General features: G+C 40.3%; 1 protein-coding gene across 1 annotated transcript; it reads right to left on the bottom strand.

The window, feature by feature from the left end:
* Positions 1–377: 377 nt before the first annotated feature.
* On the bottom strand, positions 378–18,467 carry tgfbr2l (transforming growth factor beta receptor-like). Its single transcript, XM_010904940.3, has 10 exons — positions 18,307–18,467; positions 8,683–8,833; positions 5,692–5,894; positions 5,292–5,455; positions 4,805–5,059; positions 4,374–4,550; positions 3,737–3,988; positions 2,247–2,388; positions 1,986–2,113; positions 378–1,864 (listed from the first exon to the last, which is right to left on the bottom strand). The coding sequence occupies exons 1-10, from the start codon at positions 18,353–18,355 to the stop codon at positions 1,607–1,609; spliced, it is 1,779 nt and encodes a 592-aa protein (XP_010903242.2). The 5' UTR covers positions 18,356–18,467; the 3' UTR covers positions 378–1,606.
* Positions 18,468–18,530: the final 63 nt, after the last annotated feature.

Raw genomic sequence — 18,530 nt, 5'->3', positions numbered from 1 at the left:
ATTGTGTTCACAGGAAACCCACTGCAAATGCTGAATGTATTCATTCATTCCCGGCCTGAGTTTGCACTTGCTGAAATATCAATGGTTCCAGAACAACAAAATTAATTTAACAGTGTAAAAGTTTTATGAAGAAGAGGAAGAACATTTACCAGAGCTTGACACATGAACTCTATTTATACATGGTTATATCATGCTTCCTTCATCCTGATCACATTTCAAAATCCAATTACAAAGCATGTTAGGAAAAATGGCACATTAGCACCAGTAATGAACAGTTATGAACTCTTCATGACACAAAAAAACATATAGGTAGCTAACGTTAAGATTGTGGAACCAGTTCACAATGATTTGTTTTTTGTTCATTCATCCAATGTTACATTTTCTTCTTTATTGAACTTTGGAGCTTAATATTATAGACACATTTGTTCATTTTCTCTGTTAATTTGGGTTCATGTTCATTATGGCACAACAAAGAAAAACATTTTGAAACTAAAAAGCAAAGCTGAAAAGTCTTTAAGATAGAACAGCTTTTCCATCATTGGTTCTCAGAGGAAATTCTTTTGATCTTAATACCTTAATTAGTGGCTTAATCAAATCTACACCAACTCCTTTAGTCTGCATGGTTAATATGATCAAATCATTTAGAATGACGCCGAAATGTCAATGAATAATTTAATTGGTGGAGATCAGTCTCAGACCACACTGTCATGGAGAGCAGTAGCTCTTCCTTTGAGGTTTCTGATGTATATAAGACCGATAATCCCCTCTTAAAGATGCAGGCTTGGACCTTTTTTTAGGATGGCTGTACAATACTGTTTATATGTATATAAGTAGAATCATTATCATATCTCAGTCAAATTCCAAGTTTGAAATCAGTGGTTTTGATGACATGGGGCACATATCAGCACAAATGACAAAGTACACAATTGTTCAGGATCTATTATTTTTTACAACCTGTGGCTATCAATCCCGGAATGCATCTTTAATTCTCATTCAGATTTGAAAGAAGCAAATAAATGACTTGTCTCTGTATACAGATGAAGGCAACAAGCACTTCACATTATAGGGAAAACAAGTCATTGTTGTAGGCAATAGTATAATTAAAAACGTATTTTGGCCTGTGTATTCTTATTGGTAGCCTAGATAATAAATAAATTAAAAATTCGAGACAACGCAGCTTTTTGTTAAAAAATCTGAAGGTACTTGTAGAAAAATGCAAACCTCTCAGCCCTAGTGCTGGATGTTTCACCCTGTGAGATTGCAGTGGAAAAGTTCATTATAACACATCAGCAGAGGTCTCTGGTCCTACATAGTGAACCATGTAAATCACAGGGGAAGTTGAGATAATGGTTAGTGGTTGGATGTTTGTCTTTGTTTCTTAAATTCTGTAAACAATACTTTCTGAGGTGCATAAAAAATATCTGGTGGCACAGGTTTATAACTGCATTGATAAAACACTTCATAAATTCTATATTACACAAATCAATCAGGAGACCAGCTCCTTCAAATGAAAAAGTCTTTTTTTTAAATTGTCTCTCTTCCTGTTCATAGGGCAGAGTGCTTTCAATCTATCATACAGAAGTTTGTCTCTTTGGTGATTGAGTTCTCATACTAGGTCACTCTGGCCAGGGATGGCAGTCCTCTCTACGTCCGTTTCTTGGGCCAGAGGATCCACATTGTCAGGGGAAGTGTCAGACAGGGGACCCTGCTGGTGGTTCTGGCTAGAAATGAGGGTGTCTAATTCCGCCTGCTCCATCTCCTCTTCTAGACTTCCAAATCGCTCCACCACACAGTGGGCTGTGAGTCTGGCCTCCGGGTCGTGGTCCCAACACTCGGTGATGGTGGCACACAGCAGATTCATTCCCTATGGTAGGGAAGGGAACCATGAGGGTGTGATTAATTAACAAACCGGGTTGGTTTTTAGTTCCGTTTTGTATTTGGTCAATACTGAAAGTGAATAATGCGATTTTTGACGCAAAGCGTACCTGATGTGTTGTCCAGCTAGTGGGAATCTCAGGTCTGCCTCTGTCTCTCAGGACCAGGTCCCTCATGCTGTCCACACATGGTTGGTCACACACCTTAGAGCCAAACGGCGGCTCGTAACTCTTAACCTCTATGAAAATACATACTGTAAATGCTTTGTTTCATATAACCTATTCTGCATTTACCCTTTCATCATAGTCTGTTGCTTCCATCAACATCTGAGTTACAAACGCTGTCCTCTGTAATAGAATAACTTAATGTACCTCCTATGACTTCACAACGAGAGACCATTTCCCAAAGGACCAGGGCCATTGAGTAGACATCCATTTGTTTAAAAGCCTCCAGATCCTCTAGATTTACCCTGGACTCCAAAACCTCAGGAGCCATGTAGCGAGCTGTGCCCACCTAGACAACAACAGACAGGGACAGTACGTTAAAGAAACAATACATGAGGGTCCTGGTTTACCCCTGGCTAAATAGTACAATCTTATTTATATGGTGTAGTATTGGTTATATTTAAGGGGCACTCTACTAGGACTCATCATTATTAAAAACAGCTGCCTATCCAGTCGAAAGTTGAAAAAGAAAGGAAATTCCCATGGGTACTACAAGTGCATATAGATTTGAGCTACTAGAGTAGCTATGTTGGTCTTTTGTACTTCCAAAAATGTGTTGGCAGATTTTCTCCTAAAGCTTAATTCATTGTCTCAGTAGAAGTACTCCCACACTGCAACATTATTTACAGCTTTTTTAAATTACTTTTCAAGCAGTTTTTTTATTAAAACATTTTTTATAAGTAATTTTGCTTTGACACAGTGTATTTTTGAGTGGTTTTGTGTTGTAATAATGAGTTAGCCTATCTGCCTGTTTATCCTTAGCCTACCTGCTTAATTTTAATAATACTTGTAATTGAGAAATACATGTATTTAATAACTTGTTTTTCGTTCAGTAGTAACCCAACATAAAAATTGGGGGAGTTGTTGTACTCATTAGCTCAAATGTTTGATGGAGTGTGCTTGTACACTGCATTCAGAAACTATTCAGACTCCCATTACTTTCTCAACCTTTTGTTGTGTTATAAACGTAACTCATAATTGATTACAAAAAAATAACTAAAATATCTCATGTACATAAGTATTCAGACCCTTTCAGTTCTCTGAAGGTCTTTTAGAGTGGTTATTTGGTTCTTGGTCACCTTCCTGACCAAGGACCTTTTGCCCGGTTTACATAGTTTGGCCAGATGGCCAGCTCTAAGAAAAGTCTTGGTTGTTCCAAATTTGGTGCCCCTGTGCCCCTGGGAACTTTCAAAGCTTTATTTATTTATTTTAAACCTACCACAGATCCAGCCACAGCTCTCGGAGGTCTACAGAGAGTTCCTTGGACTTCCTCTGACATGCGCTGTGAAGTGTGGGACCTACAGACAGGTATTTGTCTTTCCAAATCATGTTGAATCAATTGAATTTCTCACAGGTGGACTTCAGTCAAGTTCAAGGATGAACAAAGGACACAGGATGCATCAGAGCTCAATTTGGTGTGTTATGGCAAAGGGTCTGAATACTTTAAGGGTCTGATTTTTTTTTTTTAGATTATATATTTTTTTAAAGCATGACGTTTCTAACAATATGTTATTGCAATGTCTTTTTGTTAAGTGTTGGTTGATGGCAAATATATATATTTAATCCGTTATAAATTATTACCACTTTACTAGGGTGAACCCGGATTCCCTTTTGCAACTACATTTCTTCCAAGTTACCTGCCCACTGTTGGCAAAGTCATCCACGGTGAGGGAGAGGTCCAGCCTCAGTGCAAGACCGAAGTCACAGAGTGCACACTCTCGCCTGCTCTTCACCATGATGTTGCTGCTCTTCAAATCGCGATGGGCAACAGGCACCTTTGGGATCCCACAGGGCGTGGTGTCACTGTGCAGGTGGGCCAATCCTCTAGCCACTGAACCAGCCATTGAACAAAGTTCAGCCCAGCTCAGTACATGGCCTGCCAGAAAGTCCTGAAATAAATGGACGGATTAAATAATCAACATAATGTTTTTTTCAGGTCAATGCAAATTCTCAGAGATTCACTGAAATCCAATTCACTGTAAATGCTACAGATGTTTGCTCAAGTGTGAATTAAAATTAAAAGTGAAATGCAATTTAACATCACCTCAATTAAATCCTGGCATCTGCCAACCAAACAAGAATGATAATGAAACTAAGACAAACACTGGGGTCCACAACATTGTCCGATGTACCTCAGCTGGCAGGATGTTTGCAATGCCATGGTAAAAGTTATTCAGATTCCCTCAGATAAGCTAAGTGTAAGATTCCCCATATTACTTATGCCAATCAAATCCTCTGAAAAGGCTTAGGTGGCCATTTGTGATTTGCCCATACCTGCAGGTTCCCGAGGCCGTGATAGGCCATGATCAGCCAGTACTGCCTCTGAGGGGAGCCAGAGGGCCCTCGTTCCTCTGCTGTCAGAAACTGAACTATGTTGTCATGCTCAAGGTCGGCGTCAGATAAAATGGCACTCTCATTGCGCCAAGACACATACTCCACAGATGGGAAGATCTTCAAATAAAATAAACATTCAATGTTATATCGCATGAAAACATCACAAATTCAGGACTGCAAAGTTCCTGGAATTTCCAATAAAATCCCTGGTTCTCCAGAAATCCTGTGTAAGGCTTTCTGGGTTCCTGCTTATTCCTTACTGATTCTGGAAAACCTCCAACAGGGATTTTGAGAAAACCCGCCTGAATTTTGCAACCCTATACAAAAAAAATTACCGGTAAAACAAGATCAGTTTGAGGGAAAAAACTCACCTTCACTGCCACTGTTTCGTAAAGAGAACCAGCAGACTGGTGATGGAGCCTGGCTCGCCACACCTCAGCAAAGCGACCCTTTCCTACCAAGGCCTCCAGCTGGATAGGCAGCTGTTCTGCATTGTGGTTTAATTCAAGGGCCCGGATGGGAGACATGTCAGAGGTGGCATCTCCATTGATGGCAGAAAGCTTGCCATGGCAGTCCTCACTGCCGGTGATGGCATCCCCACTGAGACCCTCAGGTATGTCCAAGGCCTGGTTAATGAATTAAAGGTTAATTCATGCCATATCTGATCATGGATTTTAGTATTGAATGATTTACAGTAAATTAATATCTTTCAGTTTGATTCAAAATGTTACCCTATTCCCTCCATAGTGTCCTACTTTTGACCAGGGGCCTAAGGGCTCTGGTCTAAAGTAGTACACTACATTGTGGAAATAGGATGCCAATAGGGCGCAAGCCTTCATTTTCCAGTGGTCCACCCACCTGGTAGTGTGTGCGTTTGGGAGCCCAGTCTTTGGGCTGCTTGCCAGGCTGTCTGGTGCGGTACAGATAGAAGGCCATGGTGGCGATGATAGCCACTAGGAAGGGAGGGACCAGGCTGATCACTACCACTGGGATCACATCTTTACTCTTGAGCTTGGAAAAACCTAAGACCGTAGTTAAAAGTACAAGGGAGACGAAGTGGAACTGGATCAACGTTTAAGTACACTTACTGCTTATTGACATCGTAATTTGTTTCCTTTATCCTCATATTTTGTTTTTTATTGATACACTACATTTTAATAAATTCAATTCTGTTTTGTTTCAAATGTTCTGGTTGCACCTAGGTTGTTGCACCATTCACACATCACACTTGGTCCCAGAGTATAACAAGTGATATTACCATTGGAGCCCTTGTCGAATATGAGCTTATCGTTGCAATCGTGTTCCCCCAGGCAGCCACAGACAAACAGAACCCCGTCCTCAGAGGGCTGAGGAGTCATCACACACTCTTTAGAGGAGTAGTTGGACAACACAATGTTCTCCAGGGGCTGCTGGGGCTGGTGGCATAACGTCTTCACGCTCATACTCTCGTTGTCCTTCCGCCTGGGAAACAGATGTAAACCCATACACACAGGAACACGCAGCCAGGCGAACACACACACACACAAACATACATCCATGTGAAATAGAAGGTTATATTAGTACAGATTAGTACCAATAAAGCTTATTTACCATGCTTTGAATCTGGTATCATTTTCAATAATTTAAAGTAAACATTATTTGGGTTTTATTTATACGGTGAAGCCAACCAGGGTCATTTTGATACCAATATCAAATAATTGAAACCCACAGTCATTCAAACTTCAACAGTTTGTAATTGTATTTGTCTTTCAATACAAAAGTAGGTAGAGACCTTGGTCCAAGTATGGCCTCCTGTCAAATTGAATTTTTCAATTTGTAAAATGAATGGTGTTTTCATTGAACTATGCACACCACACGCTACAGGCAGTAATTTGTCTCATGCTATGCTCAGGGCATACTGGCATGTAACAGAAGCAAAGATTTGCTACCTTCCTGTCTGTGTTTCGAAAGCAAAGGCTACACGTTTTCCGAGTAGATTTTCCAGCCAATCGTTGGGACGTCCACAGCAGCAGATGGAGTTTTCTTCACTCCCATGATTGGCTGCTCGGACTGGTGCTTGGAGCATGGAAGTATCAGAATCTTAATGTGTGGCATGTCCAGAGCATGCCCAAGCTGTCTCAGGTAAATCCAGCGACATCGGCCACGTTCTGAAAATGTCCAATCTGTGAAGTTCCCCATCCAGATGATGAAGGCAGCGATGGCAGCAACATTTGTTTATTTTCCTTCTGGTTGTGAACATTTTGGCTAGATGACCCAGATAACCCACACAACTTTTAGTTGCATTGTGGTGTAGTATGATCTCTGGTTTCTGCTTCTCGCCTTCAACCTTCGTGTCATGGTGCGCCAGTACCGCTTTTCCTTTTGGAGTTACATATGACACCATGGTAAGCTGCCCATGACAGCCAAACCATTCGATCTCTCTGTCATTGTTCGCCTTCATCTCCTCTGGGATATGTGGCTTGTTTGACTTGATAGTGCCTGTGTCTGCTGCATCTGTGTCTGCTGCATCTTTGTCTGTCTCCTTCAAAATGACTGACAGAGTGCCCCAACCCCCCTGATAGTTTGTGAAGGGGAACATTGGTCACATTTGAAAACTACATAGGTGGAATTATATGCTTTTCACTGGGGTCCCCCCAGGACTCCAATACATATATATTGGTGTTTGAAAACAATGATATGAAGTAATTAGGCCCCAATTGATTGACAATGTCATGAAAAATTGGAAAGATAGAATAAAGCACCTGTGAGATAAGACAGAAAGTCTGTGGGTAACCCAGTCAGTAGGATGAGGGTTAAGAAATTTGAAGAAACTGCACAAGATTAAGAAAGACAATGCAGTGGAATTCTGCATCTGATGAACAGTACTTAAAGGTCACCTCCTAAATGGACAGAAGGAAATCCAGGGGTGCTTGCAAAGCATCTGACAGAAAGCTGGCAACAAAGTACACGCCTTAACTGCACCTAACTGCATAGGACGTCTTATAGAAAGTGGCTTAGTACAATCTCTTCTGCTTGTTTCTTCGCTACAACGTAACTGTGCATGTTTGGTTTTATTTGTTTGTTGGTTTTTTTGACAATGTGAACCATATGTTTGTTTTTCCTGTCCCAGTAACTGTTGGTGCACAAGCGCCGTGGCCACCTGACATCCAGTGGGGCTTTTCCCTTCCCGCCTTCGGAATATCCCATTGGGGGTCAGGGCAGGGGTAGCGCAATTGGAACAGCCAATTGTACTGAGTTTGTCCTGTATTTGTATGGTTTTATATATGTACAGTGGGAAGAACAAGTATTTGATACACTGCCGATTCTGCAGGTTTACCCACTTACAAAGCATGTAGAAGTCTGTATTTTTTATCATAGGTACTCTTCAACTGTGAGTGACGGAATAAAAACAAAAATCTAGAAAATCACATTGTATGATTTTTAAGTAATTAATTTGCATTTTATTTAGTGGAGTTTAGACCAAAAAGCTCTATTTATGTCTCATCAGACCACATGACCTTCTCCCATTCCTCCTCTGGATCATCCAGATGGTCATTGGCAAACTTCAGAAGGGCCTGGACATGCGTTGGCTTGAGCAGGGGGACCTTGCGTGCGCTGCAGGATTTTAATCCATGATGGCATAGTGTGTTACTGATGGTTTTCTTTGAGACTGTGGTCCCAGCTCTCTTCAGGTCATTGACCAGGTCCTGCCATGTAGTTCTGGGCTGATCCCTAACCTTCCTCATGATCATTGATGCCCCACAAGGTGAGATCTTGCATGGAGCCCCAGACCGAGGGAGATTGACAGGTCTCTTGAACTTCTTCCATTTTCTAATAATTGCGCCAACAGTTGTTGCCTTCTCACCAAGCTGCTTGCCTATTGTCTTGTAGCCCATCCCAGCCTTGTGCAGGTCTACAATTTTATCCCTGATGTCCTTACACAGCTCTCTGGTCATGGCCATTGTGAAGAGGTTGGAGACTGTTTGATTGAGTGTGTGGACAGGTGTCTTTAATACAGGTAACGAGTTTAAACAGGTGTGTGGGGATATGCTGGAAATCCATGCTAAAACAATATCTGATAAAATGGGTAGCTACAAGCTAAACCAAATCAACATAACCTGTGGTATGAAATGTGTTTCTGTATTTTTTGTCCTGAACTCGAAATAATGAATGAGTGAAAGACTCATAACTTTAACTGACATTTTAGAAATGTTGATACTCTTACAGTATGCAAACGTAAAAGTCCCTTCATGAAAACGTCCTCACTTACCATATGGCAACACAGATCTCTTCACTCAGAGCACAGAAGGAGGACATGGAACAGTTGGTGAGACACACACCATCCTCACAGATAGGAATGGAAATGTCACACCACTTACACAGGTTGGCATTGGTGTATATGAAGGAGAGGATGGGAGTATCTGTGGAATACACACACAATAATCAGGGGACATTGAATACAATGACTGGCACAAAAAAGAACAACAGAGCCAGGTATACTTTGTGACTGACTCTGTGCTTTATATTATCAGCATACACAGAGGGTGTTTCCAATCCAAAATGCATTAAATCAAATACACTGTAAATTCCCCAACAGCAGTGGTTCAACTGGGAACGGCTGGAGTTTACAGAATTCCCACTCCTGTGCCACAATGGTACAAACTCTTGGTAGAGACCATTGCATCCGTGCATATATGGAAGCTTCATTACTCACTGTTGAAATTCAAGGCTGTGATTCATTCAAACACACTGTGCAGTGTGGATGCGGTGTATTCATTGAGGGACAGTATAAAATCTACTGTGGATTGCCAGTTGGTCCATTTTATGTTGTTATGGGCACGTTGCTATACTTACAAGACGCTAATTGTGCAACATTTCTTAACAAGCCATATTATATTTTTTGACCACATGGATGATTTATGATAATAATCTATATCCAGTAGAGTGATTAGTTCAATGTTTAAATATTGTAAAGTAAGAAAATGGGAAATTCAATCGGGAATGTCTTAACTTGCTCCATTGGAACACTTCGCATTTAATAGCGTATTTTACAGAAAGTTGGCCCCCCAGATATTGTTTCTCAAGTTGACTTTTCAAGGTTGTTTTGTGAGTTTTTATACCTAATTTACTAAGGTAAACAAATATAACACATGCCATATGGGTGCATATCTAAGTGCTATCCACCCTCTGGGTGCACATTTCAATAGGACATGTTTATCACAACCCTTGATGTAGCCTTGATTATATTGACAGCAACAAGCTGTTAGACATGTTAAAGTCTAATTAAGTCTAGCTGCTTACATGACTTACAGCCATAACTTCTGCTGTGTTGATGCTAGACACTTTACATTTTTTCATAGTGACATTCAGACTATAACGAATCTGCTCCCACACAAGGTCAAGAATCATTGCTTCTATGCATGGCCAAGAATATGTAAGATACATATCTGACAGCTGAATTCATAACATATCTTATGTTAGGGCAATGACTGGCCGCTAGGGGCAGTGGTGAGTGCATTTAGAGTTAAACAGAGGGGATTTTGGAAGCTATGGTATGGGATGGTGGATGTGCGGAAACCCCCCCAACCTTCACTCAAATGCTTTCAATTTGAATCCATGGAGAGGCTTAGCTGAGGAGGTATATGCCATTGATTATTCAACCCCAATTCCAAAAAAGTTGGGATGCTGTGTAAAATGTAAAAAAAAAATCGTTTAAACCCTATATTAAATAGAAAATAAATGAAGACAACATATCAAATGTTGAAACTGAGAAACGTTATTGCTTCTTGAGAAATATATGCCCACTTTGAATTTGATGCCAGCAACACGTTTCGAAAAAGCTAGAACAGGGGCAACAAAAGACTGGAAAAGTTGTTTAATGCTAAAAAGAACCTGGTGGAACATCTCACAGCTAATTAAGTTAATTGGCAACAGGTCAGTAACATGACTGGGTAAAAAATAGCATCCCAGAGAGCATGAGTCTTTCAAAAGTGAAGATGGTGAAGCGTTCACCACTCAGTGAAAGACTGCACTGGCACATAGCGCAACAATTCAAGTTCTCCAGACTAAAGAGGAGATAGACCATCCAGCTTGTTATCAGTACACCGCTTAAAAGCCAGCATCCGTGTTGGTATGGAGGTGCATTAGTGCACATGGCACAGGTGACTTGCACATCTGTGAAGGCACCATTAATCCTGAACAATATGTACTGGTTTTGGAGCAACATATGCTGCCATCCAGATGCTGTTTGTTTTCAGGGAAGGTCTTGCTTATTTCAGCAAGGAAATACCAAACCACATTCGGCACGAATTGCAACAGCATAGCTCTGTAGTAAAAGAGTCTGGGTGCGAAAATGGCTTGCCTGAAGTCAGACCTGTCACCTATTGAAAACATTTGGGGCATTATGAAACGGAAAATACAACAAAGGAGACCTCGAACTGTTGAGCAACTGAAATCCTACTTCAAGCAAGAAAGGGAAAACATTTAACTTTCAATACAACAGCAGTTGGTCTATTGTTAAAAGAAGAGGTGATGCAACACAGTGGTAAACATGCCCCTGTCCCAACTTTGTTGCTGGCATTAAATTCAAAACGGGCATGTATTTTTCCTAAAACAATAACATTTCTCAGTTTTAACATTTGATATGTTGTCTCAATTAAATATAGGGCTGACTGACTTGCACATCATTGTGTTGTGTTTTTATTTGCATTTTATGCAGTGTCCCAACTTTTTTGGAAACAGGGTTGTATAAAGATCAGAAATCGCCAATTCGTTTTGGAGATTGTGGAAATGCAGAAAACCGACAAAGGGCCAGAGACTTGCAAAAATTTAAGTGAAGGGCTCTTCACTACATGTTTGTGAAGGCCAAGAAAAGGACCAAGGCCCACAATGGAGTACTTTACAGTACTCTTTTTTAAAACTGCTAGTGTACAATGTTATGTATAGTGTTGTTTTTTTGTCTGGCTATATTTTTGTTTATGCCATTTTTTCTTCTTAACTTTTACTTCGTAGTTGTTGGATGCCATGTCACAAAGAATTTCATTGATATCGCTGTAAGGGTTTTTGGTGCATTTGACAAATAAATCCTGAAATTTGGAACAAAATGACAAAAATCACAAGCTTCACTTTGATGAAACCAAAGTTCTGTAGCAAAGTCCAGCTATCTAGCAACTCTTTTCAAAGTTAAACTTCATCCTTCCACTGGCTGCCTCATCACCGTTTCCACAGTGCAAAAGAAGAGAGTAAAGAACTGTAGACTCAGCCTTTGAGGTATTACTTGGAAGAAAAAAAATACAGATGATTCAAGCAAAATCACAAGATCAGGAAAACATAAAATTACATTATTTCACTCTCTTCTTTTACTGTGATGACTTTTCCTCTTTTCCAGTCCACTTTTTTTTTTCTCCTCACCATGCTCAAATTATCAAATGCTGGTGTGGTATTATGACCAGTATCAATCCTCTAACTGCCCTCCATCTAATCTTCCAAAGGATCCTGCTACCTATAGCTGAACTTGTGGGTCAATTATCGCCAGCAATTGACAAGGCATATGATATGCATGACTTCAAGAAGAGCACATGGATGGAACTAATGGGACCTCAGAATTTACAACTTGTTCAGTTGTTTAGATACCTACAAACTTTATATTACATTTTTACAAACACAAACGCTTTGTTTAGCAGACACTATTTTATTTTGTATATGTACTCTGAAATGTAATTCACACTTTCCCTTAGTGTTTGTTTTTCTGCTATTTCTTTGCATTTCTTCAATACATAGAGTACGTTTAAATGCACACTTAACTTACTATTAGACCGTTCATTGTAGTAAACGGAGTAAGACATTAATAATGTTGACACATTAATGGTATGATTCTTATAATTTTTACTAACATTATCAAAGTCGTATTACTCAGCCGAACTTCAGATGTGTCCACATAAACAGGATTATTAGGGATACTGTTACGAAGAACAGGAGATTGACAGACGGATCGGTGCAGCTTCTGCAGTAATGCAGTCGATGTATCGGTCTGTCGTGGTGAAGAAAGAGCTGAGCCGCAAGGCGAAGCTCTCGATTTACCAGTCAATCTACGTTCCTACTCTCACCTATGGTCATGAGCTTTGGGTCATGACCGAAAGGACAAGATCCCGGATACAGGCGGCCGAAATGAGTTTTCTCCGCAGGGTGGCTGGGCGATCCCTTAGAGATAGGGTGAGAAGCTCGGTCACCCGGGAGGAGCTCAGAGTAGAGCCACTGCTCCTCCACATCGAGAGGGGTCAGCTGAGGTGGCTTGGGCATCTTTTTCGGATGCCTCCGGAACGCCTTCCTGGGAAGGTGTTCCGGTCCCGTCCCACCGGGAGGAGACCCCGGGGAAGACCTAGGACACGCTGGAGGGACTATGTCTCCCGGCTGGCCTGGGAACGCCTCGGTGTCCCCCCGGAAGAGCTAGAGGAAGTGTCTGGGGAGAGGGAAGTCTGGGCATCCCTGCTTAGACTGCTGCCCCCGCGACCCGGCCCCGGATAAGCGGAAGAAGATGGATGGATGGATGTTACGAAGAATGTAAAAACATGTATCTGATTACCTACAATAATCACATCTTCACATAGGCCTATCGGTCTGGTCATGGGTTGAGTTGTCCTCTCTTAATCATGTCTTCCTGCCAGACCACAAGCCCAGGAGGGATTTGAAGAAGTCCTCAAACTTATTTCCCTTGCCAGTTGTGTCTCCTTGTATCATGAAAATCTCTGTTCTTTAGGTTGGAAGTTGCCAGAGAGGGGTATGTCAGCATAAGCTGGACAAAAGGCAGTTGAGGGGCACATATGCCTTCACTATGTCTTTAACCTTTTCTGGTGTACACTCAATAGGCCGGCAATCCTTGTTGCAATAATGCAAAAGCATACTCATTGACTGTGTACTCCAAAGAGTCAGTAGTGGTTGCATCTCACAGGTTCATTAAGATGGACACCTGTTAATGAGAGATTGCAAAGAATCTATTTTTCAGATATACAGTGTAACGTATCTGGCCAACAACAACAAAAATTACATTTTAATATCAACATACCTGGGTTTGCACATGAGGTTCTCATGAACACTGAATCTTCCAGGAAAACTTATAAAATCATTGAAATGCCAAGCTCACATCCTGAAGTTAAAATAAATTGCTCCTCCTCAATAGCGAGCATTTGTTGGACAAGCACACTCCACCTGAAAGTTTCTTTTTTGGTTTGGGGGTATTTTATTATTTCTATTGACAGGACACTAGGAAGGAGAGGCATGTAGAGGGTGACAGAATGTATAGCACGGACAGTCAAGCCAGAGCTTGAACCTCCATCACCAGTTGACATTAGTGGGTCAACTTGGGAGCTCAGAACCCTACACCAGACTAAGACACACTCCACTGTTCTTTGTTGAGTGCTCGCACTGACCATCTCTGTCTCTGCCTACCCCTCCCTGTCTCTGTATACCAACTCTCTGCGTACAATATGCATTTCTTCTGCGTCTCTCTTGCTTGTATTCTCATGTTGTATTTCCTTGTTTGGTGTGTCATTTCCTGTTTGGCCATATGCACCTACTACCAACACATCGCAATTTACAGTCCTGTAGTAATATTGTCGTTTTGTTTTCACATGTTCAAAACGTATTTGCGACCAAAACGAAGAACGCTTAATCCAACATAATATATCATACCAGAAACCCCGCTGTCACAGACTTATGTATATTATGTATTAAACTGAAACCATGTTGAACTATATTACAGTACCATGACCAACATACAAGTAGTAAATGTTAGAATTTAGAGGCAAGACATATTTTTATGAACTGAAGTACACAGACGAAGAGCATGTGCACCGGAAATTATTATCTTGAGTTTCTCAACATGGATTACAACACAGCAGATAAAGTTTGAATGACAACTTTTAGTGTCTACAACATCTACAGTTGGGCACCATTAACTTGTAAAAGGGTATATTTGGTTTACATTTTTTGCCTTTCTTCATGATTTAAGTTTGTCCTGAATATCAGAAAGACAAGGATGCTCAGAAAGGATGCTTAAATCACAGTAAACACCTTTGAATTGAAGGCAGTCCAATATTACTTCATTCAATAGATATTTATACATTATATTTATACAAGTATCTGAAAGATCTGGTAATATTCTTTATGGAGAAATTATTTGTTAGATCAAATCTGATGAAAGTCTTTTTTTGGAGATCATTTTGTAGAGGGGTATGTATAATCTGTTTTTCGAGATTTGCCATAACGTAATTTCCACATTGCTTGCCGATCTCGTGAACTATGTTGATGAAGCGCTGGAAGTCGGTCATCGTGTGCAGTCATTTGTCACTTATTGTTTGTGTGCAGTGGTACAGATACATTTATTATAGCATCCAGATGCAAATCAAATTTCCCCATAGCTAATCATTGTCTGCAGCTGGTTCTGATCACACTGCAATGAGAGCGAGTTCATCCGGCAAACCCTTAACCTTCTGGCCCGTTGCCGTGATTGGCATTGTCAGTGCAACAGAACCTTGCATATTCAGAAACACACGTATGTCCCATATATTATTATTTCATGTTCTGAATCACTATGTTATTGTTCTTTCTTTTTTTTTGGGGGGGGGGGGCAAGCATACCCCCAAGGGGGGTAAACCTGACAGCAGTCTAGTTGTATGTTTTTACCTAAGAGTTCATTTGACTGCTGGAAAAAGAGCTACTGCATGAAAACAGCAAACCAGTTTTCATTTAATTGAGCCATTTTTTGATTGTAAAGGAACCACCGTGAATATGTTTTTGACCCACTATGGGTTTGAATAGGGGTGTGGTGGGAGTGGTGGTGTGGGGGAGAGAGATGCCTGTGGTGCTCTGGTTTGACACAAGCTCTGAGGCATTGTGAGCGTTCCTTCCCACGCCTCTTGTATCTGCCGTTCCCTCCCTGCATGTATTGCCACATCACAACAATATTAATGGCTGATTAAAGCCAGATGATGAGGGATTTATTCACTCAGAGAGGGGTGATCTAACAAAGCCACGCAAACATTAAAAGATGGTTTACCCACATTTCACCAAGGCTAAATAAAAATGTGTTTGAAGGGTATAGTATATCTAGATATATATGTACAATATTTAGACAGGCATGCATACACACATGCATATCTACATGGTCAAGTATATACACACTATACACTCAAAGACAAAAGAAGGGGAAGGGGAAAATAAAGAAAAAAGAAAAACTAAAAGGCTGGGTAAGCAAAAAAAAAAAGCCCCCTCCGCAAAGTTTCAACTAATTAAAATCAGCAGTGTATGCTCCAGAAATAAATTGAAGCCAGAAGTTTTGGACTGAGCCAAGTTTGAAACTCAGCCCCTTTGTGTCTTATGGGAAATCCAACTTCTCTGCTGCATGCCTACAGCCGGGAGGCCCGGGGATGTTGGATGCATTTATTTGCTTTTCAGTTTTAGCCTCAGATCTCAACTAACTCTCCCTGGTTCCATATCAGTTTACCCATAGAAACAGAATAACAAGTTAACTTGAAGCTGTATCCCAGTTTAGATGATCAGAATTCGTATTGGTAGGATCTGGGATTCTGTGTCTATACCTAAACTCAGGCTGCACACACACATAAACACCAAAACAATGCATGTTTGAAAGGCTGACGTTCCTAAACAAATCTGGTACGTACTGGATGTATGTAATCTAATTACATTCTGTAATACATGTATATTTACATATGTGTATTTCCCTCTTAACTGATGTGGCTTTTATGGAAAATCTATAGAGGTAGCTAGAACTTTAAATGGTATCAGTTCTGTAAATACGTAACCTAGTCTATGGATTAAACCGAAAAAAGCATACCAGTCCACTAGTTGGCCTGCAATTCACCAACTAAAATCCTTCTTTGCAGGAAATAAAAGAAAGTGCTTCCTAATTGAATAAACAAGAACACAATTAAATTAGCCAGGCTTATTGCAAGTATGCCCATTTGAGGGACCCTGTCTAGCCTCAAACAATAAATTAAATTTACACAGCTACTTCTAATTTACAGTGTTAAAAACAGACGTTAAGAATAACACATTCCGTTTGTCAATATTCTAAGATAGAAAATATCCGAAAAATATGAACTTTTCATCAGATAAACGTATCTGACCTACACGTCCAAATGAATCATCTTGCTTTAAGGTTAGCCAAAGGATGAGAATAAGCCACTAAAGAAGAGGAGTGACTAAGGCTATTATCTCATACTCAACAATGAAAAGCCACTGTATCTGTTGTGAATCTGTTGAATCGTTCATTGCTCCTCCACCCTTGCCAATCAGGCCCAGCGTTCTTGGAGCTTTCTCAAGTAAGTAGAGAAAGTGTTGTCCTAAATGGCACCCGATTCCCTGTGTAGTGCACTACTTTGGACCAGGGCATACAAAACAGGGCGCCATTTGGAATGCACCGGGAGACAAATAGAATACACAGAGGCCAGTGTGTGTCCCCAGGGGCCATCACAAGCTGGGCAGAGAGAGAAGGAAGAGGGTAGGAGGAGGAGGGGAGAAGAAGGGGGATTTCTGCATCTTATTTTTGCCTGCTTAGGTCACCACAATCTGGTCATTGTGGACGGATTTAGGATGATGGAATGTCAGGTGGGAGAACAACACAAAGCTCCTCATGCCATGACGATCATTGGTATCACTTTGATTCCTCAATTTCATGTAACATGTATATACATGCATAAAGAATTAATAACAACACTTGCTTAAGTCCAATTCACTTCTATAGCACATTAGACACAGCTTGGTATAATGTTCATTACATGCGAGAAGTTCACCAGTACTTACAGTAGGCTATATGACCTCTGAACTCCTCCAGCAACAGTAAAGATAACCTTGTGCCACATTCCTTCCTCACCTGTGTGCATGTTCTTTTTTTAAAGTCCTTAAGTGAGAAGTTTCCATCCTCCTTTTACAGTAATTGTGCTTTCATGAATTAAGAGCTCCTCCTTAATCTATATCTATGCTTCCAATCTTGTATTCCCAGTGGAGAACAACAGGGATAATTGAGTCTCAAAATCGATTTCCTGTTAGTAAATTTCCATTTCAGATGGAAGCACTAAAAAATGTGGTAGCATCACATCACAGTTGTACTGCATTGTTTTTTATTTATATCGCATCTACTGAGACTGATTGTAAAAGACTGATTGATATTTTTTACTTGATAATGTCAAAAGTTACTCATACTTATTTGAGACATTAATTAGTTCAGATTATCTTAATTGTGGCACAAGTGAACATGAAAGTGAACAAATATGTGTAACATTTTAAATTAAACATTTGAAGTCTGCAGATAATACATAGAATAGATTGCATAAAGCTAATGAACGGTCTAGTTTTAGAAATGTTCAGTTGATTTTGTTGTTTGTTTTCACAATGAAGGCAACATAAACTATCGTTTACAATGCAATTTATTTGTTCCCTTCAAAGGTTTTGAGGACTCGACGTTATACTGATTAAGGTGGATGGCAGCGGTTTATTAAGATGGTCAGTACCCGAGAAAGATCTAATAATCTAACTGCTTTATTAAATCACATTGCCATATTGTATAAAATTTGAATTAAGTCAAACAGAAAAATCAAAGAATGTAAAATGACGGCTCTTATTTAATTTAGTTTTTGATTAGGCTTTTCCATCACATATCTTATAGACCCTATTGAGAAAATTATAACGACGTCACATTACCATCGTAGAAAAGTAATATTTCATAACTAGAATAGTTGTGCGTCTGTTTTACACCACAAGTATATCCCTTGACTAAACATTTGAACCCCCTCCCCCTTTACAACTTTACCAAATTGAAGAAACAATGGACACTGAACACTGAACTGAATAAGCTACAAAGTAGCGAAAAAATACTTACAGAAAGAAAGAAGAACAATATTAATTGCGGAGAATCTCCAGCACCACATGTTTACATAAAAATTAAAACCCGATCAAAACGTAGTGGTCGCACTGTATCTTTCTACGTAGTGAGATGTAGTGCATTTAGCTTATTGACGTCGTATTCAGTGAAACAACTGGTTGGGCTTGGGGCTTTTGGCTGGAGTTCGGTGTAGGCGGATCCAGATGTTTTTCATCCAGCTG

This window comes from Esox lucius, chromosome 16 (assembly GCF_011004845.1).
Source record: "Esox lucius isolate fEsoLuc1 chromosome 16, fEsoLuc1.pri, whole genome shotgun sequence".
Taxonomy (NCBI): Eukaryota; Metazoa; Chordata; class Actinopteri; order Esociformes; family Esocidae; genus Esox; species Esox lucius.
The sequence above is the reverse complement of the archived record's forward strand: the minus strand, read 5'-3'. Positions and strand labels throughout refer to the sequence as shown.

Coding starts and splice junctions, on each gene's coding strand:
- tgfbr2l (XM_010904940.3), bottom strand. CDS start 18,355: ATGTGGTGCTGGAGATTCTCCGCAATTAATATTGTTCTTCTTTCTTTC. Junction 5,895..8,682: donor GAGATCTGTGTTGCCATATG/GTAAGTGAGGAC, acceptor TCTGTTTCCCAG/GCGGAAGGACAACGAGAGTA. Junction 5,060..5,291: donor CCAAACGCACACACTACCAG/GTGGGTGGACCA, acceptor TTCATTAACCAG/GCCTTGGACATACCTGAGGG.